Source organism: Cucurbita pepo, chromosome LG18 (assembly GCF_002806865.2).
Source record: "Cucurbita pepo subsp. pepo cultivar mu-cu-16 chromosome LG18, ASM280686v2, whole genome shotgun sequence".
NCBI lineage: Eukaryota > Viridiplantae > Streptophyta > Magnoliopsida > Cucurbitales > Cucurbitaceae > Cucurbita > Cucurbita pepo.
In genome coordinates this window covers 7,934,712-7,961,078 of record NC_036655.1, presented here as the reverse complement: position 1 = coordinate 7,961,078, position 26,367 = coordinate 7,934,712, and the positions used below count along the sequence as shown (strand labels likewise).

Sequence of the window (26,367 nt, the reverse complement as noted above, 5' to 3'; positions counted from 1 at the left end):
AAAAAAAAAAAAAAAAAAGAAGACAAGTTTTCTACTTTTTTCCTTTTTTTTTCCCTCCAAATCTTTGCTTGAAAACACTTATTTAAAAGTAGGTAACAAAACAAAGAAACTTGGGAGAAGTAGTGTTTAGAAGCTTAATTTTTTAAAAACCAAAAATGAAAAATGAAATGGCTATCACACAAGGCATAGATAATTCAAATATGAATTAACCTATATTTCAGGACAACCACCAGCCATCAGCATTTATTTTTTATTCCAAATCTTCATCATAGCAGCCAAGCCACAGTGTTGGAATTTCTTCCCGTTTCCAGGCTTATATATTAGCAACTTCCATTAAAGACAGATTTCTTGAGCGTAATCTTTCTACCAAAGACCACCGTTCTTACAAACCAATTTCCATTGGATTCTATGCATCTTGCCATAAACCACCTATATTTTTGTGCCGCTCCCTGCACTATCCAGTCCCCATCTCTTACAAAACTTTACTCTAAATGGCAAATAATTAAAGGACTTGTGACAAAGGGGAAATAAAATCTTGATCCTTGACATTCCAATGTAAATTTTCAAACAAGGCCCTTCAAACAACACCATTGTACTAGGATCTAAATGGTCACCATCTTTAAGATGACAGTTAAAGAAATTTACAATCAGCAGAACTTCGATGGAATAGTCCCCATCCATTTATTCCATCTCCAAATATGAAACGAAAGAGAATGGTATCCTCAATGAGAGACTCCAGATGTTGAAATGCTAAACAAGCGTCTAAAAATTGATCCAAACATCAACCTTAGGCGCATTATTGTTATAGATGCAAACAAGCTGATGGGCTAAAAACCAGCATTGAAACATAATGCACACAAGTGACAAAATATAGGAATGATCTATGACTTCTAGGAGAGTCATGATGATCAGCCATAAGCTAATGAATCGTGCGTCTCTAACGAATATTCTAATCTCCACACAAGTTACAAAAGGCCCCTGTACCCATATGAAACTAATGAAGCCTTCTATTCTACTGGATTGCATGAAGAAACAGTTCATTTCAAGAACGCTGGAATTCCTAATAGGTGCTGGTATAATCTGTGGGAGCGCAGTAATGTTGAATCGTCTATAAACTAACCTGTAGTTGATTGCTGGAGATATCAAGCACAACCAATCCCCGAATGCGTCCAAATTCTTCAGGCAAGAACTGCAAGCGTCGGCTGGAGAGATTAATTCGATCTATTTCCTTCTCATTCGCTTCCTGAAGAATCCTCGCAACCTCCTCATTGGTCTCCTCGCTTACTGGATCCAATTTTTCCTCCTGCAGCCCTCTCTCCGCCGATTCGTAAATCTTCACCAACCTTTGCTCCGCTTCCTTTAACATCTTCGCATACGCCTCGTGCATCTCATCCAGTTGCACAATTGCACTATACAGCTGCTTCTCTTTATCCGCCGCCTGCCGGCACTCGTTCTCTCTCTCAGCAAGAAGCGCCCTCCACTCAAGCATCTCCACATCTGCCGGCCTAGGCGAAAGCACGATTTCCTGGAGCTTGGCAGACAAATTGGCTTCTACATCAGCGAGCTTAGCCTTGGCAGTATCGATAGCCTCATGATCTGGTCTCTCCCCAAGGGTTTTGAGGATGGATCGGGTCTGAGCAACATCAGAGATGGCGCTGGTCATAGAAGCCAATACCTTAGGGTCCGATAGATGGGGCATGTCATCGACGATTTGGGAGGAGGAAGAGGATAGATCGGAAGGATTTTTCGCAGCGTGGCGGGACGGCGGAGATGCAGGCTGTTCGATATCGAATTCGACGGCCGGCGGTCGGGGACTGAGAGAGGGGATTCTAGCCATGACGTAGGAAAGGATGGGGAAACTTTTGGGGTTCGGATCCATGGCCATGGTGAGTGATTGCAAAGCAACAAATTGGATCAGAATAACAAAGGGAAGAAGAAGATGGAGTGGAGATTTGGGAGTAGGAAAGTGAAAGAGCGAGATATTGCAGTCCGCTCAGAATACCACGGGAAGGGTTCCGTCGCTTATTTCACAGCCACTGTTTTGTCTCAATCCACGTCATCCAAGTTCGTTACAGGTTACAAGCGTAACAGCGGGTAATGATAAATTTCCCGGTTCTTTAATAATAATATTATTATCTCAGATGTGCGATAATAAAATAGGCCTTATGGAAATATTTAAGTTTTGAAAAAATTGGTGTATAATTAGTTATTTAAACTTTCTAAAAAAAATAAATTATTTTAAATTAACAGATAATAATGTGCAAAAATGAAAGTTAATTATTCAACCAGACAAACAATTCATAATTTATGTTTATTTAGATCAATTTTTAAACCAATAAATGAGTCATTAAATACTTAAATAAAAAAATTCAAAATTCAATTATTTGAAACTTTATTTACCTTAATATAACTAAATACAAATTTTTTAATTTAATAATTATCAAAATTTAATGGAATAGTTAGCTGTCGTTATTCGATGTGCGATCTTACAATCTACGTTTTTGGGGTCAACGTCTTCATTGGCACATCGCTCGATGTCTGGCTCTAATACCATTTGTAATAGTCCAACCCTAATGCTGGTACACTGCTCGGTGTTCGCCTCACTATTTGTAATAGTCTGAGTGCACTGTTGGGGCTTGATACATATTATCCACTTTGACCTGTTACGTATCGTTGTGAATCTCACGATTTTAAAACGCATCTACGAAGAAGATATTTTCATTCTTATAAAAAATGTTCCATTTTCCTCTTTAATCAATCTATATATATATATATATATAAATAAGAAATAAGGTGAGAAAGAGTCCAAAAAATTGAGTGGTGCTTGTTGTCACATGGCTCTGCCTCCCCTCTACAAATCAAATGATTCTCATCCAGCAAACAACTCATTATTCGTTTTCTAGGTTCTTGATTTTCTTTTAAATACATAACAAATGAGTTTCTTTATGGATTTAATTAATATGGAGGAATCAACCTCCACCTTCTTTACTCTCATCAATTCTTGCAATATTCTTACCACGGTGCATTCATTTATACAAATGTTTTCATTTTTTTTTTCCTTATAAATACATTTTGAATAATATCCTTGTGAACGAAGGAATGCTGTGTTTTTTTTTCCTAGTGCAGTTCCTTCCTCTCCTGCTTTTAATAAAAGACCGCTTTCCATTTATTTAAGGTTTAACTCTTATCTTAATTTTTAAATTTGTTATGTTTTGATTTAAATTTACCATATTATACTTCGAAGTAGCTCAAAACGTCCTTCTCTATTAAAAAAACATACCATAGATCAATTTTAACCTATGTGATATAATTTATTTGTGATCAAATTGAACTCCAAATTTAACTATTTCTCATAAGCCTAATTCTACCTGACCTACTCATTATTTTCTTAATAAACCTTAAAAGTTTTAATATTTCCAAGTGTTTTTCAACGAAATTAATTAAATTATAATAATACTTTTCATGTCTATTTAAAGCTAAGTTAGCCTAATTCCATCAACAACTCCAATATGCGTCCAAGTCTTATTAGTCGAGGCGGCATAACATAATAATTATACCTTCTAATATGTTCTAATAATGTCGTCAGCCAAAGGGTATTCCCGTAAATACACCAGAGACAATTCTTCATCCTCGTGATGCCACGTAATAAATGGCCAACCAAAACACAACTGGCTCTTCCAATTTCTCTCAAAATTTATTACCCCCACAACCCTAGGTGGATTTCTTTCTTAAACATAATTTTCAATTAATGATTTTTTAATTATATTTCAACAACTCCTGGAATAGGAATCGGAATCGGAATCGGAATCGAATCCCAAGTCATCTTCGCCTCACGAGAAACTGCAAATCCAAAACAATGAAACCTTCGTTAAAGAAAAATATAAAATAAAATAAAATAAGAAACTCACACGTTTGATGGGAGACACGTATGAAGTTGGCAGGGATTACGAAGCCGACGGAATTTTGATACGTGTCGAACAAGAATGGGGAGGCTGCATCGGTTCAGAAGATTCGTCCTCTAACGCCAGAGGGTATCGCAACGCAAATCAAGGCGCAAAATATACACAAAAAGGTAATTAAATGTGTATATTAAGACTTGTGAATGAAGGCCACGTGGCACGCCCGATTGCACAGTCCTCAGGCCGACTCACGGGCACCGTGTGCGGCGGCACCGTGACGGAGTTTAAGAACTAAGATTGAGATTGAGAACGAGAACTCCTCCTCTCGCAAAACTCCGGCCGGATTAATCAATTTTTTTTCAACCACACAAACCAATTAATTCGAAAGTTTTTAAGCTTTCTCCCAACAATCAATCAATCACAAGCCAAAACTAAAAACTATCTTGTTCTGTTTTAGCTTCTTTTTTTTCTTTTTTTTTTCCCGTCATCGTCTACCTAGGGTTTGTACTTTTATATGCGGAGTCCTCGCCTCGAGTTTAGGGATTCATCTTCAGTTCCCGTGAGCACAGTGGGGGCTGGAGTACAAAAACCTAGGGCTCCCATGGGAACAGGTTCTTCCATGGCAATTTCGCGGTCCAACGAAGTATTTATTAGGAGGCGAGGAGATCTGACGACTGAATCTGCACGAAGGAGAAGAGATCCGGTCGTTGATTCCGTATTGCGGCGAGCTCGGAAGCGAATCCACACCGTGGCATGGAGAATTAGGAAGAGTGAAGTCCACACTCGACGGAGGAGAAATTTGCTTGAGAGACTTCGGAGGCGAAAGAATGGCTCTGATTTGAAGAGGATGCGACAACGACGAAGAAGCACGATCGTATTCCTCAACGATATTGGCCAAATCTTCGTCAGATCTAACAGAAATCAAGGTTTCCAAGTCTCCGCCTGGCAATTGGCACTTCAATGTAACGGTAGAACCACAGAATTCTCCAAGCTTCACCATTAACTCTGCAAAACGGAATAAAACGCATACATAAACACCTAGACACAAATATCAAAACGTACAGGTTACGTCACCAAACAAAACGAGAAAGAACAAAATACGAACCGGAATACGAGACAGAGCGATCGACGGCTAAAACTCTGGTAAGACCACCAACGTAACGGAGTTTACCATCGGTTCGACGGGGAAGAATCTTGCCGCCATAGCTACACAGAAACTTCAGGGTTCCCGTACGCGCATCAGACCTCATATCTTCTTTAGACTGTTAGTGAGTTGAAGTAAACGAGTTCTGTTGGTGCGAATCGAATAGAACACGAAGAGAAGTCTCTAGAAAGAAGGGAGAGCAGGAGGTAGAAGAAGGAAGAATGTGGTGAGAGAGAACTCCTCTTTTGCAAACCTTAGGCAGTGATTTTGTCGGGTATTTAAAGGGAGAGGAGGAGGACGCTAGTGGGACCCACACGTTCAATACGACGTCGAGTTAACGAAATAGGGATATTTCAAGTAACGCGGGAGGGAGGCCGAACCGCGAATATTCTTATTGAAGGGGGGAAATACGGTGACCACGTGGCGATTACCCATTCGTTCACCTCGCAAAAGTATAACCTCCTTTTCTGGCTTGAAATTTGGGCGAAGTTCTCTTCTCATTAGGCGCCTATTTATTCCTTTTTATTTTTCCTATTTTCATACTTAATTTTTTTGTCTTGTTTAGATTTTTTAACCATTAAAGTAAAAATATATTAACATTCGGATTCTTTTTTAAATAAAAATTAAAGAACGTTCACAGTTGAGCAGCGGAAACAGAGAATATTTTTGCTTTTAAAAAAATTAAATATTGGTATAATATTATTTAGTTGGGATTTAGTTATAATTGAAAATGGTGACAATATTTGGGTTAATATAATATAACTCGATGTCCCAGAGAAAATGTCATATTTGCCCCCGGTCTCATTATGAAAAGTAAGCACATTATGTAATGAACTATGTAATTTCACGACTTAATTTAAAGGGTCAATTCAAAGTGGGAACATTGCAACATGCTGAGGGGCCTACTTTGAATACAAATATCGAAATAATTGATTTTAAAATTGGAAAATAATTAGAAATTTTAATCGTTAACATAATTAAATTCTACCAAATTTCTATTGCCAACTAATATGTTTGGACCGGAAACGGAAGTCGAGAAGCTCTCGAATATAATAGTGTGAATCGTACTTTAATGAGTTCTAATACGCAACGTCAAATAGTCTCACTACGAGACCCTACATAGGTTAGAGAGGGAAACAAAATATTTCTTGTCAGAGTACGGAAACCTCTCCCCAGTAAACATGTTCTAAAATTGCAAAGCTGATAATGATACATAATAGATTAAAACGGATAATATCTACTAGTGATGGACTTGAACTCTTATACTCACTTTTTCGATCTGAAAATAAAATAAAAAATAGTGGAACTAAGTTGGTATGAAAGTAGATAGTAATATAATTAAAGGTGCTTTGTTGAGTTGATATATTAAATTAAAGAGCAACAAAAGTGAAGGAGTGGCTAATTAAAATGGTATCTCAAGTACAATGTTGCGTTGTTAAAGAGTGATCTTGACTGTCCCAAATCATCATTATTAATTTTCTTTTTAAGATAAAAGAATAGAAAAGCTATTTTATTGTATTTATATTTGTAGTTTAAAAATCATCCAATTTGAAAATTTGAAGAATTAAATAAAATTGAGAGCATTCGGGAATCATCGGAGTATGAAGAATTTGATGTCATATACTTCATCAATGACGACGCACAAACGTCGCACCAGTAATGATTGAAGAAGCTTTTGAATTGGGATATAAAACGAGATAAAGAACAATATGCGAAGCAATAAAGAAAAATATAACTGAGATTCAATAGGTTAGAGCAAAGACAATGATGGAAATAAAGAACGAGCTCGAGAAACTACTTGAAGAAGAAGATGAAATCTGCCTCCTTGTCATGAATCATAAGATCTCACGAACCACCGAGTCTTTGCATATAAGTTGCACCCTAAGCCTTTTGATTGAGGGTATATCTACCTAAGCGTCATGCATCACTACCTCCACACACAATACCCATCGAGGTTTGTTGCATAGGTGAGAGCACAATTTGGCCTCTCGTTCGCACCATAGCATGGATGGTTTAAAATTGAGACCTCATCACTTTTCATCATGATACAATGATAGTTTATTCAACTTTAGCCTCGTGTCGCAATATAAGCTCGTACACATCCTCGTATGAATGACGACTAAAAGTACATGGTGGTTTCCATATCTACCACTTGTTAAATTAAAAATAATTAATTATAGAAAACAATAATATTTTAAAAAAAATTATTGCAGTTGAAGTGGGTCCCATCTGCCAACCTAAACAGGATTAGGTGTCGTTTAAGCAAAGCCATAAGCAACGACCAATCTCTCCCGCGTGTTTGGTCCACTTCTTCGTTCCTTCTTTCTTTTTTCTTCTTCTTTTGTCGTTTACCGTTTTAATTTCAAATATTTATAATTAAATCTAAATAAATCATCCTCAACTATTTAATTCAAATTTAAACTTCATTAAATATAATTAATTAAATTAAACCACAATTACGTTAAGGATTATCTAAAAATAGAATAAAACCTAACGTAGCGTATTAATTCATTAGTTTATAATAATTACAAAAAAAGAAAAAAAAACATTTATCAATTTTCATATTTAAGAAGATATTCACAGAGATATGACGTAAGAAAATGTCAATTATCAATGCCATTCGGTTGATTGCCGACGTGGATCGAACTATTAAAAAAAAAACATTATCAACAGTTCATAGAAGACAATGGAAACTCGTATTTTTCTAAGCCTCGGCAGTTAGCATAGGGCAACCGTCAGAACTCGAGTCGAAACCTGATTCGACGTGGACATGGACCATGACACGTGGAGAGGAAAGGAATTAAAGTCAAGACACGTGTAAATGTTTGATGGATTGGGTGGCCAGTAATAAAAGAAAATATTAATTAATTAAAATTTAACAATGTAAGTTATCTTAAAAGGGAAGGGAAATGCATGTGCTGGTATACAATGCATGCATCCATCAAATCCAAACGGCGGTGTTTGTATTTTACCGTTATGTCCTTTTCTCTATATATATATATTACGAAGATTAGTGTGTGAATTACATATTTAGCCCTTGATTGATTTTGACACTCTGGATTTATGAATGAATTTCTTTTATTTTTAATGAAAATAATATTGGTGGTGGGAGTGAAAGTAGGTTGGAAGTCGGCAATAACAAAAAAGATAACTAACAAAATAATAATAAATAAATGGAAATTAAATTTAAAAAATAAAATTATAATTATAATAGGAGGGCGAAATTGGTCCGCAGGTTCGTTCAGATTTGGACAGGCTTTGGGTTGAAAAGCGATAAATCCACACATTTACGATATTGCCCTCGGAGAATGACTTTGTCGGCCTAATATCTTGGACTAGGACCATCGAGAAAGAAGTATTCTCGTGGCAACGAAAGACCATGGTGGTTCTTGATTTTTGTCTCTATTGCTCCTTTTAAGATATAAAATACAAAATTATTTTTATTTTCTTTATTATTTTAGATATGGATAAATATATATTTTTCTCTACAGGCCGAGCGAGCCCATGGGCACAGGTTTCATGGGCCGACATGAAAAACAAATAAAGCCCATTATACAATTACATTGAACAAATAAAGCCCATTATACGGTGTGTATTAGTAGTAAAACAAATTAAATAATCATCCAATCATATTAGCTTAAGACCATGTAAATAGAACAGGATAGTAAAAGCTTCTTGTTGCGGCGGCGGCGGCAATGTAATTCAACGGTCATAAAATGAATAAACCGCGTTTTCTGAAAAGATTACTTCACAATATGAAGCTTCTTTCCGCATCCAATCTTTTCCACTATCTTGACTAATTCCGTAGACCGCTGAATCTACTGAAACTTTACACCTCCGGCGACGGTGGAAGAGATGGAACGACAACGGCGGCGGCGACGACGACGACCTCTGTTACTTCTACTTCAGCTCTGTATCTTCTTCATCCTTTTCTTTCCCTCTTACGCAGTTGATTTCCTCTTCAATTCGTTCACAAACGGCTCGAATGGCACCGACATCATTCTCATTAGCGACGCGAGGTTCGATTCCCCTGTAATTCGTCTCAATAATGACTCAAACCCAAATTCAATCGGGCGAGCTTTCTATCACACGAAGCTGATTATGAAACCCACTTCGAATTCAACTACGATCTCTTCTTTTTCAACTACTTTCGTGTTTTCAATTTTGCTGGAAGTCGCTACTAGTCCAGGCTTCGGTATGGCCTTCGTTCTTTCCAATTCCACTTCACCTCCCGACGTCATAGCGGGTCAATACTTCGGTCTCTTCACAAATTCCACTACCCATGTCGTTGCTCCGCTTCTCGCCGTTGAATTCGACACCGGTCGAAACACGGAGTTCAACGATCCCGATGATAGCCATATCGGAATCGATTTGAACAGTATGTTGTCGATAAAAACACAGACCGCTGGGTATTTTGACCATAGTGGAATTTTTGTTCCAATTCAGATGAGAAATGGGCAAAACCTTCGCGCTTGGATCGAATTTGATGGGTCCAATTTCGAAATCAATGTCACGATTGCCCCAATTGGAATTCCTCGTCCATCGAAACCCACTTTGAGTTTTAGGGATCCTGAAATAGCAAATTATGTATCGAATGAAATGTTTGTGGGATTTTCAGCGTCGAAGACAAAATGGGTTGAGGCGCAGAGGATTTTGGCTTGGAGTTTTAGTGACACTGGTGTTGCTAGAGAGATTAACAACACGAATTTCCCTGTGTTTATGAGAGCATCACCGCCGTCTTCCTTGTCGCCGGGATCTGTTGCCGGTATTGTAATCGGCAGTGTTGTGTTTGTGATCTTAATTGGATTTGTGGGGTTTTTGTATTGGCGAAAGAACAGAGCAAGTGAAGAAGATGATGAAATTGAGGATTGGGAGCTCGAATATTGGCCTCACAGATTCTCTAACGAGGAGCTTTCACAGGCCACTGATGGATTTTCGGATAAGAATCTGTTGGGTTCCGGTGGATTTGGAAGAGTATTCAAAGGAACTTTACCAAACAACACGGAAATCGCCGTGAAGTGCGTAAATCACGATTCAAAACAGGGGCTAAAGGAATTCATGGCGGAAATCTCGAGCATGGGTAGGCTTCAACATAAAAATCTAGTCCAAATGCGTGGATGGTGTCGAAAAGGCAATGAATTAATGTTGGTATACGATTACATGCCGAATGGAAGCCTTAATCGGTGGATTTTCGACAAACCCACAACGCTACTCGGCTGGAAACAGCGCCGCCGTGTGCTCGCTGACGTTGCAGAGGGTTTGAACTATCTCCACCATGGTTGGGACCAAGTGGTGATTCACAGAGACATAAAATCAAGCAACGTGTTAATGGATTCGGAAATGAGAGGCAGACTGGGCGATTTTGGGCTGGCAAAACTGTACCAACACGGCGAGACTCCAAATACCACGCGCGTCGTTGGGACCTTGGGGTATTTAGCGCCGGAGATTGCAACGGTGGCTACTCCGACGGCGGCTAGCGATGTGTATAGTTTTGGGGTTGTGATTCTTGAAGTAGCATGTGGGCGGCGACCGATTGAGATGGCAGTGGAGGAAGAAGAAATGGTACTTATAGATTGGGTGAGGGATCTTTACTCCGCCGGACGGTTGATTGCGGCGGCGGACTTGCGAATCAGAGAGGAGTATGAAACAGAGGAGATGGAGTTGATGTTGAAGCTTGGTTTAGCTTGTTGTCATCCAGACCCTGAACGGCGGCCGACAATGAGGGAGGTTGTGGCTGTTTTGATTGGAGAACAACAGACAGCTGAGTCAGTGGAACTTTTGTCGGGATTGTCCGGCGGCGCTGTTGATGGCAGTCCAGAAGTTTGACTGGCGACTACAATGTTTTACCCTGAATTTATTTCATCTTGATTGAATAATTGTTCCTTTTTCACCGTCTGTAATTACAAGATTCAAACAATTTCTGCGAGTTCTTCATCGTTTTAATAGATTGTGTATTGGAAAGTTAGTGAATCTGTGTAAAGAAAGGCCTGCATTACAGAGATGGCAGTAAAATTTAGCTTGAAATTTCACTGTCAGCAACATCAGAGAGTGAAGTTGAGGGAATGGAAACTGAGTTGCTGTCTGTTCTTCTTTGAGCCTTTCCTTGAACCTCCAGACATTTGCTTACAAGCTTTGGCTACTGACAAGTTCATTGCCTCCGGCCCGCTGCTGATCACACCGATGTCCGATTTGCCTGCCGGGTTGTTGATGTCGGAGAATATCTCTGTTCAATCCCCCAACGAATTACAATCATATATTGTTTCGATTATCGAAAATTCGAATGAGTTTGTTTAAGAGATATCGTCCATACCTATGAAGTTAGGCCTTTCTCCAAAATGTATTTCATGTTCTTCTTGTCTACTTCCTCTTGCTACTGAACTTGGAGTTGTGTTCTTGGTTTGGTTTAGGCTTTGGATGAGTGCTAGATTTCCTTTCTTCAGTCTTCTCCGTCGTAAAACAATCCCGACGACCACCCCGGATAAGATAGCTAAAGCGAAGGAAGACATCAGAAGAAGATCCGAGATCCAAGATGGGGTTCTGTCTTTTGTCTTTTTGGAGGCTTTCTTGGTTGGAACGACGATATGGTTGAAGACGATAAGGGCGACAAAGAACACGATTGATATCAGTCCAGTAATTACAGCCATCCAGCCTAAGCTTTCAAGCCCATGTGCTGCATAGCTTGAACGGTTCACGCTCGATTGTATCGTCTGCATTTGAGAGAACTTGTTTAGCAGTTCGGTTAGAGTTGAACCAGATTGCAGTTCTTGTGTCACGAATACTTTGAGCTGCAAATGCATTTTTCCATCCAAGCGTTTCAGTAGTAAAGGTAAGATCGAGCTGAGTAGCGCAACGTCGTGGGACTTTTTCATGACGTGTATAAGTTGGATTCTTGCAGGGCAGATGAATTTAGTGTTGTTCTTCATAGAAGTGATCTCCTGTAAAATGCTCAAAAGTGGGGTTACTCCAATTCCTCCAGCAATCAGAATCAAGTGATCATATCTGCAAGAGATTAGTTACGCGTTACGCGTTCGGGTTATCGAAAACATCAACCCAGTACATTTGAGAACTTAAACATACCTTAGGAAGTCCAAGGAGGCAGGTCCATAAGGGCCCTCGACTGCAACGGAGATGCACTTCAACTGATCCGACTCTCCCTCTCGTTCGGTGTTGATTATCTCATACAAAGACTTCGTCCATGACTTATTACATTTAACGACGATCGACATTGTTTCATCATCAACACTCGAGCTGGAAATCAAGCTGAAAGCATGCCACTGAAATCTGGAAATCCTTGGTATCTTCACATACACAACGCTAGTTGGTTTGTACTTCAGCCCTTACATTGCAAAGAAATTTGGCTATTTAGAGAAGTCTCGTATTAAATCTGCAAAGGAAAAAAAGGGATGGGTGTAGAAGTACTCTGGTCTTTTGGCAGAGTTAGTTCCACAGCTTTGCAGGGGAGGACTCGAGCCGAGACGACACACGTTTCGGTTCTAGACTGAATAATTCGGAGGATCTTATCAATGGCAAAGAGAAACAGTCCAGGAAATACCATGTAAAAGTGTCTATCTCCAGCATGAAACAAGAAGAACACAAAAAAGACAATGTATAAATGGTGTGTGTAGTAGAAGATCTCAAATTTGATTCTCCTTATCTGAGGCAGGGAAGTGATCCAAATCACTAATCCTGTAATCAAAGTAATCTCCCCGGCGATGTAAATCCGGCCGGTGTTCTGCCATTTCCACACCTAGTTTCAACAAAACATTAATCACATGGAATCATTGACAGTGATATCCCACGTCCACTACTAGAAAGGGAAACGAAACATTCTTTATAATGGTATAAAAACCTCTAGCAGACGCGTTTTCCTAGAAGGAAAAGCTCAAAGAGGACAATATTTGTTAGCGGTGAGGTGAGTTTGGACCGTTAAAAATGGTATCAAAGCCAGACACCAGGCGGTGTGTTAGGGAGGACGCTGGTTCCTCAAGGGGGACCGATTGGAGAGGAGAACGAAACATTTCTTATAAGCGTGTGGAAACCTCTCCCTAACAAACGTGTTTTAAGACCTTGAAGGAAAGCTCGAGAGGGAAAACCCAACGAGGAAAATATCTACTCGGTGATAGGAATAGAAACAAACAAGGCAAAGAAGAAGAGTTACCTGATCTTGAATCTGGTTGCTGATCCCCCAGATGAACAAGGTGCTGGCGCCATGGAAGGTGCCAAACAACACCATTGCAGTGCCAAGCCAGACGTGATACTTCACTGAAGCTTCAAACTGAATGCCAATTAGCCGAAATGGAGCCAACCCTCTCAAGACAGGCAGAAGAAGCAGCCCCAAACAGGCCTCTGCTAGCAAACCAAACCTGGTGGCTACTCTTAAATACTTGAGTTCCCATCTGAAAGTCATCAAAATTGGACATAATTCAACCCCAGAGACTCATAAAATAAAGAAACAGCATTAACACTTTGTTCTTCAAAATCACTCACATCTTCAAGTTGAGTGATTCTTCGGGCATCAACTTTCTGAAATCTTTAGATATTCGAGCATAGAACGTCCAAGCCAGGAAGAGGAGAAACAAAGCAACACCCAGAAGCTCAATTCCAGATAAAATACCCACATAGCTGTTCACAACAAGTGGGTTCGAAAGAGTATTGGAAAAGGTTGAAAACTTCGTTTGCCTGTAGCGAAAAAAAAAAGAAAAAAATTCAAGAAGAAGATCAAAAGCCCTGTTCTAAGCGTGTAGAAATTTGACGACCAAGATGAACATTCCTGCAAGTTTGTGGCTTGGAGTGTTTGATATTCAAATAAACCAGTCCGATTATAACCAGAGCAACAACAGGAAAGGTATACACCACAAAGTTGAGACCTGAAAAACATGAAATCATTTCAATTATATATGACAAGCAGGAGCTGGATCTGCAAGAATGAACACAACATGCAGACTAATATACCATAGTATCCAAATACAGATGCTCGGGCAGTGTTTTCAGCAACACGCCATTTTCTTGTCCAGAGATCTGTGGGTTTCAATAGCCACAGAGAAACCCAACCAGCACATAGAAGAATCATGAACACTTCGATAGCAGTAAGAAGAACGGCTCTTGCCTTATGATTTCTATTCATATTTGAAATTATCCGTCCTCTGTTTTCTGTTTGGCTATTTGGGGTTTGTGTTTGTGTTGTGAATTTATACATTTTAGAGGGAAACCAATAAGAATGTTTCGATTTCCACGAGTGGAGCTACGTGGTGGGTCATTAAAAGTGGGGGAACATAAAACAGAACTTGTACAAACTTTACATGATGGCTTCAAAAGTCCAAGATTTGTTCAATCAGATTGGATTTAATTCATACAGAGGAAACCCCAAGTGTCAATATTGATGGTGGAACTGTAATGAGCCTTGAATAGCTCTGATGCTGTAATGGTATGAATGCTTTTTCATAATGGACAAAATGGGAAATGGTGTCCTTTCATGGTGGGAAAATGACGCTATCTTCTCTCTTTCCTTTTTCTTTTCCATAGTCTGCTCATCAATTGGATTGATCATTATCTTGCCATTTTGGTAGGCATCTTCCAGCCGACTTTCAATGGCGTGATCTTGTTTGTCAAACAGCACTTTTTGTGGTCTGTGTGAGACTCCATGGATTCCATAAAGCACCAATCTTGCACTCAAGAGTCTATCTCTGCAACTTGCAGAAAGCCACAAAGAAGAAGGAAGAGAGAAGGAGACAAACATAAATATCTCTTCACAACGAGCTTGTTACAAATCAACTAAACAAGCTAACAAGATGATGTCCGAAAAAAGTTCCTATTTATTGCAACGATGACATGAGAGACAAGACAGTAGTAGTCCTCCAACCCCACCGCTGGTAGATCTTATCTGCTTTGGCCATTTACGTATCACCATCAGTCTCACAGTTTTAAAACACGTCTACTAGGGAGACGTTTCCACGCACTTATAAGGAATGTTTCGTTCTCCTCTCCAACTGATGTAGGATCTCACCATCCACCTCCCTTGGGCCAGCGTTCTCCTTGGCATACTGCCCAGTGTATAGCTCTTATACCATTTGTAACAGCCCAAGTCCACCGTTAGTAGATATTATTTGTTTTGACTCGTTACGTATTATGGTAAACCTCACGATTTTAAAACATGTCTATTAGGGAGAGGTTTTCACACCCTTATAAGGAAGGTTTCGTTCTCCTCTCCAACCGACGTAGGATCTCACCATTATACTTCTGCTGTACTTGACACGAAAGAAGAGTTTTAACAACCAAACTGTTAGCTCCTCTTCTTACGAGCTCGTGACCAAGAAGCAGAAGATGGTCTATGGAGGTTGGATAAATGTACAACATAAATGTGCATATAGTTTAGTTCAGGAATACGAGGAAAGCACAAACAGAAGCCAAGGTGGTCGTCAACAAGCAAGAGGCAATACAATATAAGGTCAGCAAGCATTAACTAAGGACTAGATATAAATGATTCAATCTTCCATTACCAAACATCATGCTCCCAAGGACCACAATCAAAGCAAGCCACTTTTATTACTTTTTAAACATGGATCCAAGACATTTACTCTGCACCATTCACAATACATTTAATTTGTCTGTCAATATATTACCAATCTGGGGTTTTCTCAACCTATCATGATCAGAATGATCAACACCAACCAAAGTCATATATTAAGTTTTTTTTTATGAGGCTTATCTTGATGTTTTGAAGAGAAGTTGGAAAAGACTTGGCAACTTTTGGAAGAATCTGTAGTGGATGCATGTGCCACCCCCTCATCATATTCTAAACTGGCCCCCATGAGAAGGATGCAATATTAAAGATTTAACTATGAAACCTAGCTTTTTAGGCTATTTTGACAAGGACCCACTTTTTAATTCCTAAAAGTGTTGGTAAGTTTAGAAAGAAATAACTAAAAGAGTAAGTTCTAAGAATTGATATGAACCGAGAGATATCAATCATATAATATACTTCAAACTAGACATGATCGATCTTGTTTGTGGAGTGATTCGAATCTCAATCAAGTGTTCTTGCCTTGTGATATTCAATCAACAAGGTAATTTGAATCTTACTCTCCTGGTAGTGATTCTTTATTTTATCTAGAATTGTCTGTCGTTTTTGTTAAAAGATAGGCAACTAAATGCTCGAGTTGATTGGATAACGAAGAAAGGATGAAAAAAGTGTGGGGGAGAAAGGGAAATCAAATGGGTAAGAGTTTGTCAATCTTTTCAACTAATGAATTCTTCATTCAAGTGGTTAAAGCTGTGGAAATCAAAAGAAATTTGTTTGGTTTTTTTTTCACCTGTTCTGTTTGACTAAGCCAAAGACACAAGGGGGAAAAAAGGAGAAGGAAAAGAAAAGGCAATGTTGACAGAACAATGTGGCTGCAGGCCCATGACACAAGAGAATCTATCCTCTCTTTCTCTCTTTTCCTTTGTGGTTATGAGAGCAAGAATGTCTTTTTCTTTGTATACTTCCAACCCACTAAAAACACATTCTTGTCATTTTCATTCTCATATCAATTCTCATTGTTCTTTGCGCATTTGGAGAGCGAAAGAGACAGAGAGAGAGAGAGAGCTAAGAATGGAAGAGGAGTTTCAAGGAAGGCCAGCAGAGTTACAACTGCAATGCTGCAGTGCAAGGATCATGTCACCGGAGATCGTCGAGATTGGAGACGAAAGTAAGACTATTATCAGTAGCAGTGACCGTGGTGCAACCGATGTCTATGTCGCCGTTGGTAAAGATGATATAGATGTGCTTAAATGGGCCCTTGATCATGCTGTCTCACCTGGTTGTTGTGTCTTTCTTATCCATGTTTTTCCTCCTCTCACCTACATCCCTACTCCAGGTAACCAAGATTTCTTCTTTGTTTCCTTCTTTCAGATCATAATCACAGATCAGTCAACTTTTATAGGCTGTTTTTCTTGAAAACTTGCTTTTAATGGATGTTTGATGCACATGGGTCATGGGGAAATGTATATTTTTTTGTTCCTTTTGCTACTTTTGACTATCTGGGTTCCTTCCAAAAAAGTCAAACTCAAGCATAGATTGTACAGATAAGTTCTTCTTTACATGATGGGAAGAAAACTAAGTCCAATCTGCTGAATCTACAAGGATATGGAAGGGAAATTCTCTTCAAACACACAAGAAAATGATATGATCATGAGTTCATAATCATCTTCATTGGCTTGTAATTCGTCTTTGTTCATGAATTGCTGTGAATTGCAGCATTTTTACTTGCAAATCCATTTTGGTTTTAGTTGGAAGATTAGCAAGGAGTCAACTGAGCCAAGAACAACTGAGAGTGTACATCAATGAGGAAAACAATAGAAGGAGAAATCTCTTGCAAAAGTACATCCGGTTATGCACTGACGCCAAGGTCAGTCTAAACAATGTCTGAAAAACACTGATAAAGAAACTTGTCTGAAACCTTAAACTCTGTTCCCATGTCTCAGGTGACAGTGGACACATTACTTCTGGAGAGCAACACGACATCCAAAGCAATCCTTCAACTAATTCCAGTGCTCAACATCACCAATTTAGTCATAGGAACCAAAAATCCACTTTCCACAAGGTTTGGAACCTTTCCACTTTTATGGGGTTTTGCAGAACTTGAATATACAACAAACAATCGCTTTTTATCAAATTCTCACCAAATTTGTGTAATTTCTTCTTAGGCTATTGGGGAAAAGAATGGCGAAAGGAGAGTTTGTGAAAAAGAATGCACCAGAATGTTGCGAGGTTACCATTGTTTATGAGGGCAAAAAGGTCGATGAGCGTCACCAGGAAATGGGGTTGCTTCCTTCTTCTCAAAACTCCGGTTGCCGTCGCCGGCGCTCCGGCAAGAACTTGTTCGAGTGTGTGTGCTTGTTCAGCAGGTCGGGAAGCGATTAATGGGTTCTGTTAATGCAATGAACAAGATGAAGAAGAACAAACGAAGAGAAAAGAGAGAGAATCACAATTTTTACTTACTTTTTGTTTGTTTGAATCCGATCAAAGCCTACAGATAGCCCATATCAGCTGGCTTGTAATTTAGCGGCCGCCGCAATTGAAATGAAATGATTTATGCATAGACATTGTCGGACCATTCGATTATTTTCCTGCTTTTGTTTTTCAATACCGAAAGTTGGATCATCGGACTGCCTAATTGTCGACTTGTCGTAACCGTATAAAATATATATATATTGTCGTGGAAACGACAATTAAAAGGGAGAGTGGTGGGCTCGAACTTTGGATCGCGTCCAATTCTGTCGGCCCATTTCTATTGGGCCTCGTAGCCCATCATTATCAGCACCGACCGAACAATTTCATTACTTTGTTCTCTCTAAACGTGAGCCCTCCTTCTTCCACCTCTTCGCCTGTGGATCTTGAACAATTCGAGCCGGAATAGCAAGAAATTCCGGGCGGTACGATCGGTCAGGTATCTTCCCTTTTCAATTCCACCGTTGGAGTAAGTTCTGCTTTGAAATCCCAGCCCGTGTATCAGAGTCATGAATCCTTACGACCATAGATACGCCGATCCCAATTCCTACCGCGAGCGCCGAAGGTATTGTTGGTATTTTGAGGTCTCTTTCTTTTCCTTGATTTCTCTATGAGGTTCTGATCTCTCTGCCCTTTTGCGGGTGTCTTTCGATTTTTCTTTTGCAGTGACCTAGTGGGTCCACAGCCTGCTGCGCCGCCGCCGATGGCAGGGCGTGAATCTATGTACAAAGGCTTTCATCCTCCTCCAGTACCATACTATGGCCGTGAAAGAGGTGGGGGAGGTGCTTTACCTAATGCTGGAGGTTTCAATGGCTTCCCGCGGTTTCAGCCTCCCGCAGGACCGTTCAATATCGGTCGCAGTGGCAATGATTTCGGTAGCGGCGGAAGGAGAATGTTTGATTCTGGGAGGGGCGGGAATATGGGTTTTGGAGGTAGACGTGGTGGAGGAACGGGATTTGAGGGGCGTGTTGGCGGACGTGGGGCTGGACGGGGTGGTTCATCAAGAGGGGACTTAGATAACATAGTTCTTCCGAGTCAAAATTTTGGGGATTTGGTCCCTTTTGAAAAGAACTTCTACACTGAGTGTCCTTCTGTGCGTGCAATGACGGAGTCCGAAGTCAAGATGTACAGAGAGAGGCGTGATATTAGAGTGGAAGGATACGATGTCCCAAAACCGATTCGGAGTTTTCAGGAGGCAAATTTTCCTGGTATTTACATATCCCATGAATTGAACGGGCTTGTATTTATGTTTTAGTATTCAAGAAACTTGCTGATTGTTCTTTATTTCGTTTGTTAGCTTACTGCCTTGATGTGATTGCGAAATTGGGATTTGTTGAACCAACACCAATTCAGGCTCAAGGATGGCCGATGGCCATGAAAGGAAGAGATTTGATTGGCATTGCTGAAACTGGCTCTGGGAAGACTCTGGCCTATCTACTGCCAGCTTTAATACACATTAGTGCCCAGCCTCGTTTGGGTTAGCATTAGATGACAGAGTTGCAGTCTTAATTTCTTTTTATTGCTACTCTCTTTCGACCATTAACATTGTGCTAACTTGTTCTCCATCTACATTCATTCAGTGCATGGTCAAGGTCCCATTGTATTGGTGTTAGCGCCCACCAGAGAATTAGCTGTTCAAATTCAACAAGAGGTCACAAAATTTGGGTTGCGTGCTAATATTAGAAGTACTTGCATTTATGGTGGGGCTCCTAAGGGCCCTCAAATTCGTGATCTCAAAAATGGTAATTGTTTTCACTGAACTGTTTTTGACTGTTTGTGGTTGATTTCTGGCAGTAATATAAGCTACTTCATTATATCTCAGGTGTTGAGATTGTTATTGCTACACCTGGTCGGCTCATAGATATGCTTGAAGCTGGCCACACAAACCTGCAGCGAGTTACTTATCTTGTTTTGGATGAAGCTGATAGAATGCTGGACATGGGATTTGAGCCACAAATAAGGACAATCGTGAGCCAAGTATGATATTACACCCCCGCTTTCTTTCTCCATACTTTGATAATGGAATTGCTTGTGGAGACTTACAATTAGTTTTATTTCTGGCTCTAGTCGGTGCTTGTAGCGAACTTTACAGTTTTGATGGTGCTTGTGGAAAATCTTCTATTTATTATGTGCAGTGTTCAGTCCTTAAACTTCTCTGAATGTAGAATTGAAGAGTGTTCGCTTAAAAGCTCTTTAAAAGTTTGTTTATTATGATGTAATACTCAGTTTTCAACTCTGTCTAAGAGATTTTATCTCTTTACAGATCCGACCTGATAGGCAGACATTATATTGGAGTGCCACATGGCCAAGGGAGGTTGAAAAATTGGCTAGGCAATTTTTACATGATGCGTATAAGGTTAGACAAGTTCTTTTTTGTCAATCACCACCGTGCTTCCATATGCCTTGTAGTTGTAGAAACAGGTAATGACATTTAGATGCTGTAATGTATCAGGTGATTATTGGTTCATCAGATCTTAAAGCTAACCAGTCAATAAACCAAGTCGTCGAAGTTTTGCCAGAGGCTGAGAAATATAGAAGGTTTGTTAAAAGTTTGTGATATTCTACAAAAGGTGTGAACAGACAGACAGAGAGATTCTTCCCATTTTTACATTTTAGCACATTTTTCTCATGCAGGTTAATAAAATTGCTTGTAGAAGTGATGGATGGTAGCCGTATTCTGATTTTTGTGGAGACAAAAAAGGGATGTGATAAAGTAACAAGGCAATTGAGAATGGATGGATGGCCAGCTCTATCCATTCATGGGGATAAAAAGCAGGCTGAAAGGGACTTGGTTTTGTCCGAGTTTAAGAGTGGAAGAAACCCAATAATGACAGCCACTGATGTGGCTGCAAGAGGGCTTGGTAGGGTTACTACATGTCAGGTGTTTTAGGTTTTAATTTTTAGGTGTTCGTTTTCAAATTCTAAATGAGTCGGCCAGCTGCTTTCCAGTTCCTAAATATAATATGTGGCTTGGGTGCAGAGGAAGGTTCTATTGTGCAGTGCACGATGATTGTGAGACTGCTTGGTTCTGTCTCCTATTTGAATCTGCATATGCTTTTTGTTTCTTTCTCCGGACTAAAGAGATCCTTTGCTTCCCAATCAATGTGCCCTAGGTTTTAGTTTACATTCTACTTCTTTTGGGCTTCCCTTTTTGCATGCTTTGGGGTAGTGGTTTGGTGAAGGAAGAAAGTTTGGTTTAAAGAGAACAGAGCCACCCCCTTTCGTAAGACTTCTAGTACATTAATAAATCATTGCATGAATGTCATATGGACACAAAGATAATGGTATTTGGAGGTTTCTCAATGAGTTTTTTTTCTGAGTTAAATGGGATGGAAGTCCTATGCTGTTTATGAACACTAATGATGTAAATCCTGTCTATCAATGGGTCAGTAAGGATAGTGAGAAGGTAGAGACTTTGATGAGTAAGGTGCCTGAGATTTTGGTCCTCTATAGTTATCCGAGCATTCTATTGGTACCCATCCACAATTATGGAGCTGGTTGTTTTGCAGCCTGGTTGACTCATTCATTATTGCATTGTTGGTATGGAAGTCGTCGTGGTGACAGCTGCTACTTATCCCTGCAAAGTTAAGGTGGGCACATTTATGTAGTAATGAATGTGTTATCTTACTTTTGGTCATCAGATCTTAGGAATGCAGGGATAAGGTTTTTTGCAGTTTTATCCATGCTCCCATGTTGCATGTATATATTTAATCTAACTATGACTGTCTGCTGTAGATGTGAAAGATATAAAATGTGTGATCAACTATGATTTCCCATCAAGCCTCGAGGATTATGTCCACAGAATAGGCCGAACGGGGCGTGCTGGTGCAAAGGGAACTGCATTCACATTCTTTACTCATGAGAATGCGAAACACGCCAGAGAGCTTATAAAGATACTGCGAGAAGCAGGGCAGATCGTCTCCCCTGCATTGTCTGCTTTAGCCTCGTCTAGTGCCACTGGAGGTAACATTCGTTTCTCCTAATCCTCAGGATGGATAGTATCTGATGTCAGAAGTGGTTGTGGCTGATTACAATTCGAAATTATTGTTTCTTCTTTTTTTTGGTGTAGGTTCTAGCTCTAAATACCGCCCTCAAGGACACAGAGGCTTTGGTGGTAACCGAACAATGGTTTCAGGACCAAATGCGATCCCTATTGGTTTGACGAGACCAAGGCCTCGCTAGCTTTTCGCACGAGTTGGAAGGAAAGCATATAAGCTAGATAAGTAGTGTATTTCAGAAATGTGGAGCATTTTCATTATGTAGTATAGTTTGAGTTATTACTGGAATAGCAATTTAGTATTGTTTGGCATGAAAAATGGACATGTGGGCATATGTGTACATAAAACCAGATTACTGGTAGACATTGCTGAGGGTGTTAGTATTAGGTATGGTGGTTGTTGGGTTGGTGAAGAAAGAAAATGAGAAGCCTATGGCTATTTTTCCCAACCTCTTCAAATTGTGATTTGATTTTGATTAAAGCTTACATAACCTTAGAGGGCCCCTTTACCTTTAGTACTTCATAAGGATAATTTCATTTTGGGTAAAGAATTTATTTGGATCTCTCCCTCCTATTTGTGTTGTAAACCAAACAAAGCCCTTCATTCATTTAGAGTATTCTCATAATACAACCGTTGTTTGTCCACCGTTAGTTGATATTGTTCTCTTTAGGCCTTCCCCTTAGGGATTTCTCAAAGTTTTTAAAATGGGTCTCTTAGGAGATGTTAGTGAGAGGTTTCGTTCCTCTCTAAAATCAACGTGGAATCTCATAATCCATCTCCTGTGAGGTTCAGCGTCCTTACTAGCACATTGACCGGTATCCACCCCTTTTGAGGCTCAGCGTCTTTGCTGGCATACTACCCGGTGTATGGCTCTGATACCATTTGTAACGGACCAAGCCCACTGCCATTTAATATTTCGAAGGGGGTGACTCTAGCTTTTAAAAGTATTTGATTTTTTAAACTTTTAATTTTGTATTTTTAAAAGTATTTGATTTTTTAAACTTTTAATTTTGTATTTATAAATATTTTAAAGGTTATTGGTTCAACCAAATATAAATTTTAATTTTACTAGCTAGTAAATTCGTGTCTCATCCAAATATTTCCATTGTTTTCTAGAGTTTAGGATGGTAACTTATAAAGTTACAATTAATTTAAAAAATGAAAGAGACAAAATGACGTGTCTCATCCAAATACTTCCATTTTTTTTTTTTTTTTACAAGTACATAATAAATTAAATGAAATATGGAAAAGACAGCTACATGTTTTGGCAAAGGGACAGAACATCACAGTTTGCAGGACAGTCCCTACAGATGGCCAAGCCCCACTCAATAATTGAAGGGATTGGCGTTTATTGAAAGATATTACTGCCCTAAAAGAATGAAAATTATATTTGTGGCACAATCTTCAACAGACTTTTCTTCTCATTTCTTTCACTATTAGCCCTCATCATTATCTCTTTTACAATATTGGCCCACACCAACTTCACCACTACCCCCACAAAATCCCAAAATATGTATTATACCCTTAATTGTCATCATTATTGATTTGAAACCTACCCTTTGTCCTCACATATATTTCCTTACACATTTTTTCAACCAATTAATTTCTATGGGCTATACTCAATTTACCCACATATATTTATATTAAAATATTCAAAACCATTCATTTATGTTTTTTTTTTTTTTTTAAAAGTAATTATTTTCTTTGTCTAAATTCTTAAATCAAGTTAATGTCGACGTTGCCTCTACAAAACGTATCACTCATAGTTCTCGTAGATCACACAACCCTTTCGTATTTGTTTTAACATGGTTGCCATAATCCTCTAATTTCTGTAATAAAGTTTGGATTGTTAGTCAAATAACTTTTTTTTNACATTTGATATGTGAAGGTGTCTATAGTGGGCTTCCCCCATTAGTCAAAGCCATGTAGCATTCCTCCTTAAAAGGGAGTTCTTTTTATTTATTTATTTATTTATTTATTATTATTATTATTAAGTGGTCTTGGTGGCTATAAAATATAATAGCAACAAATACAAATAATTCTAATCAGCAGCACTTCTCATTGTGGATCACCTTAATTTTAGTATTTTTTTTAATAAAATAAATAAATAATTAATTAATTAATTATATTTAAAATCATGAGAAAAATATCTCCCTTATCAATGTGGAGCTTCATAGTCTATAAATGGATTATCCATTTGGAACCCCACTAATCCATTATCAAATATATTCACTATTTCATTCTGAGCTTATAATTTTTATTACAAGTTTAAATCTTTAAAATTTAGATCTCGATAATTTAAATAAAAATTATAGCTTCTGAGGTCTGTATTATGCAAATTTATTAATAACCTAATGTTTTTAATGTATAAATTATGTATAAAGTGGGAAAAAAAAACATTTGATTGTTATTATCAGATAAACAATTCAATAAATGTATCAACAAAATAATTTAAGGGAAATTACTGAAATTACTATATTACCCTTAAAGGGCATTGCGATGATGGAGGTAGGTGGGTTGTGGAGATGAGTCAGCTTAGTAATTTTATATTGGAGTCATCACAATCAGGTTGGAAATCTATTGGTAATAATTAACTAATTAATTCAATAATTAATTATATATATGTAGATGCTTACTTTTCAAGTATATTCCTTTTTTACAACTCAAACAAAAATGGATTTTATGCCTTAATATATTTAAAGTTTTCCCCATTTTATTAATAGCCATATTTTTCAATTATGATATATAGTTAATTTTATTTTTCAAACAAAACAGAAATTTTATTCGGACATTTTAAATTATTATAATTTATAGTTAATATTGAATATTTAAAGATGATATAAGTTAACTTGAGCATAGTTCAATTACTATATTTAACGCATCTTCCATCGAGAGATTAGAATTTTTAGTATTTTATTATGCATATTATTAAATTAAAAAATCGATAATACAAAAAGAAGGGCTCGTACTCGATCGAGAATGGAATTTTATATTTAAAATATCTATGTCATAGAATATTATATATTTCCTAATGCATATCAATTTTTTTGTATATTCAATTAAAATATGTATGATTGGAAAAAAATTGTTTTTAAATTATCTTATATAAAAAGCCAAAATTAGAAGAAAAGGAAAAAAAAATAATACAACGTGGAAATAGCTAGTGGATGCCAGCAGATTTATAATTAATTAAAAAGATTGGCCGTCAAAAAGAATATAAATAAATTGTATTAATCCTCTGGACAGAGCTATGCTTATTTCGAATTTTAATTTTCTTTTTTTCTTTTTCTTTTTTAATTTTAGAAGGTTCTCTTACAGTTTTATAAAAATTATTATTTGTTAAAAGTTTAAACAAATTAAAAATGTATAAATTAAAATAATTATTTTAAATGTACAAACCGAAATAAATAAAAGTTCAAAGAATTATATCTTATTAATTTTAATTCTATAATTTTGAGTTTGATAATTTGATATTCAAAAATTAAAATTGGAGGTGCACTGAAAATTTCATATCTCTCGCATGCAAATGGAGTGTTATGAGCACCCTCACTATTTCTCCAATACATTGTATGAAAATTTAGGACAATTACGTTTTGCATTAAAAAAAATGAAAATTATAATTTTGTGATCGATAATGTGCGGGGAATCGAACCCCGTGTCTCTCGCATGCGAAGCAAGCGCTCTACCATAAGAGCTACACTCCGTTGTTTCTCCAAACTAAATGCCTCGTATGAAAATTTTGGACAATTACGTTTTCCATTAAAAAAAAATAAAAATTATAATTTTGTGTTCGATAATTTGATATCTAAAAATTAAAATTGGAGGTGCAGGGAATCGAACCCCGTGCCTCTCGCATGCGAAGCGAGTGCTCTACCATGAGCTACACCCCCACTGTTTCTCTAAATTAAATACCTTGTATGAAAATTTGAGACAATTACGTTTTGTAGTTTAAAAAAATAGAAAAATTATAATTTGATATCTAAAAGTTAAAATTGGATAGGTGGTGAATCAAAGCTCATAACTCTTACATATGCTACATCTCGAGAATAGAATTTTTAAATAAAAAATATAAAGGTAATTAATACATTTATTTTAATTAGGAAAAAAAACCACTATTTAATAACCAATAAAAATATAATTAGTGGCTCCTTAAACGGCCCTACGCGACAACGATGTACAAAAATCTTAATAATGACACTTAAAAAAAATATATTCCTGTGGATGGGCAATTACAGGAAAAAGTAAATGTAGGGTCAAAGTGTGATAATAGAAAAATAATGTCCTTATAATGCAAATAAAAAAGTAAAAAGAGGGTTATGATGGTAAAAAGACGTTTTG

At 38.0% G+C, this 26,367-nt stretch overlaps 6 protein-coding genes and 1 non-coding gene across 8 annotated transcripts in view; 3 read left to right on the top strand and 4 right to left on the bottom strand.

Annotated features, from left to right (window-relative positions):
* The window catches only part of LOC111780247 (plant intracellular Ras-group-related LRR protein 9-like), a 3,986-nt gene extending 1,930 nt beyond the window's left edge, over nucleotides 1–2,056 (bottom strand). Inside the window, exon 1 of the mRNA XM_023660597.1 lies at nucleotides 1,121–2,056. Coding sequence (XP_023516365.1) covers nucleotides 1,121–1,885 — 765 coding nt within the window. The 5' untranslated portion in view covers nucleotides 1,886–2,056. The remainder of the gene's footprint in view (nucleotides 1–1,120) is intronic.
* Nucleotides 2,057–3,495: 1,439 nt separating this feature from the next.
* Nucleotides 3,496–5,292, bottom strand: LOC111779672. 2 transcript variants are annotated; one of them, XR_002812721.1, is made up of 3 exons: nucleotides 5,005–5,292; nucleotides 3,909–4,904; nucleotides 3,496–3,840 (listed from the first exon to the last, which is right to left on the bottom strand). XR_002812721.1 is itself a non-coding variant. In XM_023659780.1 (2 exons), the coding sequence occupies exons 1-2, from the start codon at nucleotides 5,147–5,149 to the stop codon at nucleotides 4,450–4,452; spliced, it is 600 nt and encodes a 199-aa protein (XP_023515548.1). In that variant the 5' UTR covers nucleotides 5,150–5,292; the 3' UTR covers nucleotides 3,496–4,449. The 2 variants fall into 2 exon arrangements, 1 of the variants encoding a protein (XP_023515548.1); XM_023659780.1 differs by having other exon boundaries at nucleotides 3,496–4,904.
* A 3,277-nt stretch (nucleotides 5,293–8,569) lies between these two features.
* Nucleotides 8,570–11,008, top strand: LOC111780706 (L-type lectin-domain containing receptor kinase S.1). The gene has a single exon (XM_023661181.1). The coding sequence runs from the start codon at nucleotides 8,899–8,901 to the stop codon at nucleotides 10,867–10,869; it is 1,971 nt and encodes a 656-aa protein (XP_023516949.1). The 5' UTR covers nucleotides 8,570–8,898; the 3' UTR covers nucleotides 10,870–11,008.
* On the bottom strand, nucleotides 10,912–14,719 carry LOC111780704 (ferric reduction oxidase 8, mitochondrial). Its single transcript, XM_023661180.1, has 8 exons — nucleotides 13,996–14,719; nucleotides 13,814–13,910; nucleotides 13,531–13,722; nucleotides 13,202–13,439; nucleotides 12,463–12,790; nucleotides 12,121–12,379; nucleotides 11,354–12,042; nucleotides 10,912–11,266 (listed from the first exon to the last, which is right to left on the bottom strand). The coding sequence occupies exons 1-8, from the start codon at nucleotides 14,237–14,239 to the stop codon at nucleotides 11,085–11,087; spliced, it is 2,229 nt and encodes a 742-aa protein (XP_023516948.1). The 5' UTR covers nucleotides 14,240–14,719; the 3' UTR covers nucleotides 10,912–11,084.
* A 645-nt stretch (nucleotides 14,720–15,364) lies between these two features.
* On the top strand, nucleotides 15,365–18,134 carry LOC111780708 (U-box domain-containing protein 33-like). Its single transcript, XM_023661183.1, has 4 exons — nucleotides 15,365–16,898; nucleotides 17,311–17,429; nucleotides 17,506–17,624; nucleotides 17,728–18,134. Exons 1-4 carry the CDS (start codon nucleotides 16,415–16,417, stop codon nucleotides 17,942–17,944), a joined length of 939 nt encoding a protein of 312 aa, XP_023516951.1. The 5' UTR covers nucleotides 15,365–16,414; the 3' UTR covers nucleotides 17,945–18,134.
* Nucleotides 18,135–18,395: 261 nt separating this feature from the next.
* Nucleotides 18,396–22,482, top strand: LOC111780707 (DEAD-box ATP-dependent RNA helicase 20-like). Its single transcript, XM_023661182.1, has 10 exons — nucleotides 18,396–18,596; nucleotides 18,698–19,239; nucleotides 19,329–19,508; nucleotides 19,612–19,773; nucleotides 19,854–20,008; nucleotides 20,295–20,387; nucleotides 20,484–20,569; nucleotides 20,666–20,892; nucleotides 21,767–21,994; nucleotides 22,101–22,482. Exons 1-10 carry the CDS (start codon nucleotides 18,541–18,543, stop codon nucleotides 22,211–22,213), a joined length of 1,842 nt encoding a protein of 613 aa, XP_023516950.1. The 5' UTR covers nucleotides 18,396–18,540; the 3' UTR covers nucleotides 22,214–22,482.
* Nucleotides 22,483–25,848: 3,366 nt separating this feature from the next.
* On the bottom strand, nucleotides 25,849–25,919 carry TRNAA-CGC. Its single transcript has one exon. It is a non-coding gene; the product is annotated as a tRNA-Ala (tRNA).
* Between the last annotated feature and the right edge of the window lie 448 nt (nucleotides 25,920–26,367).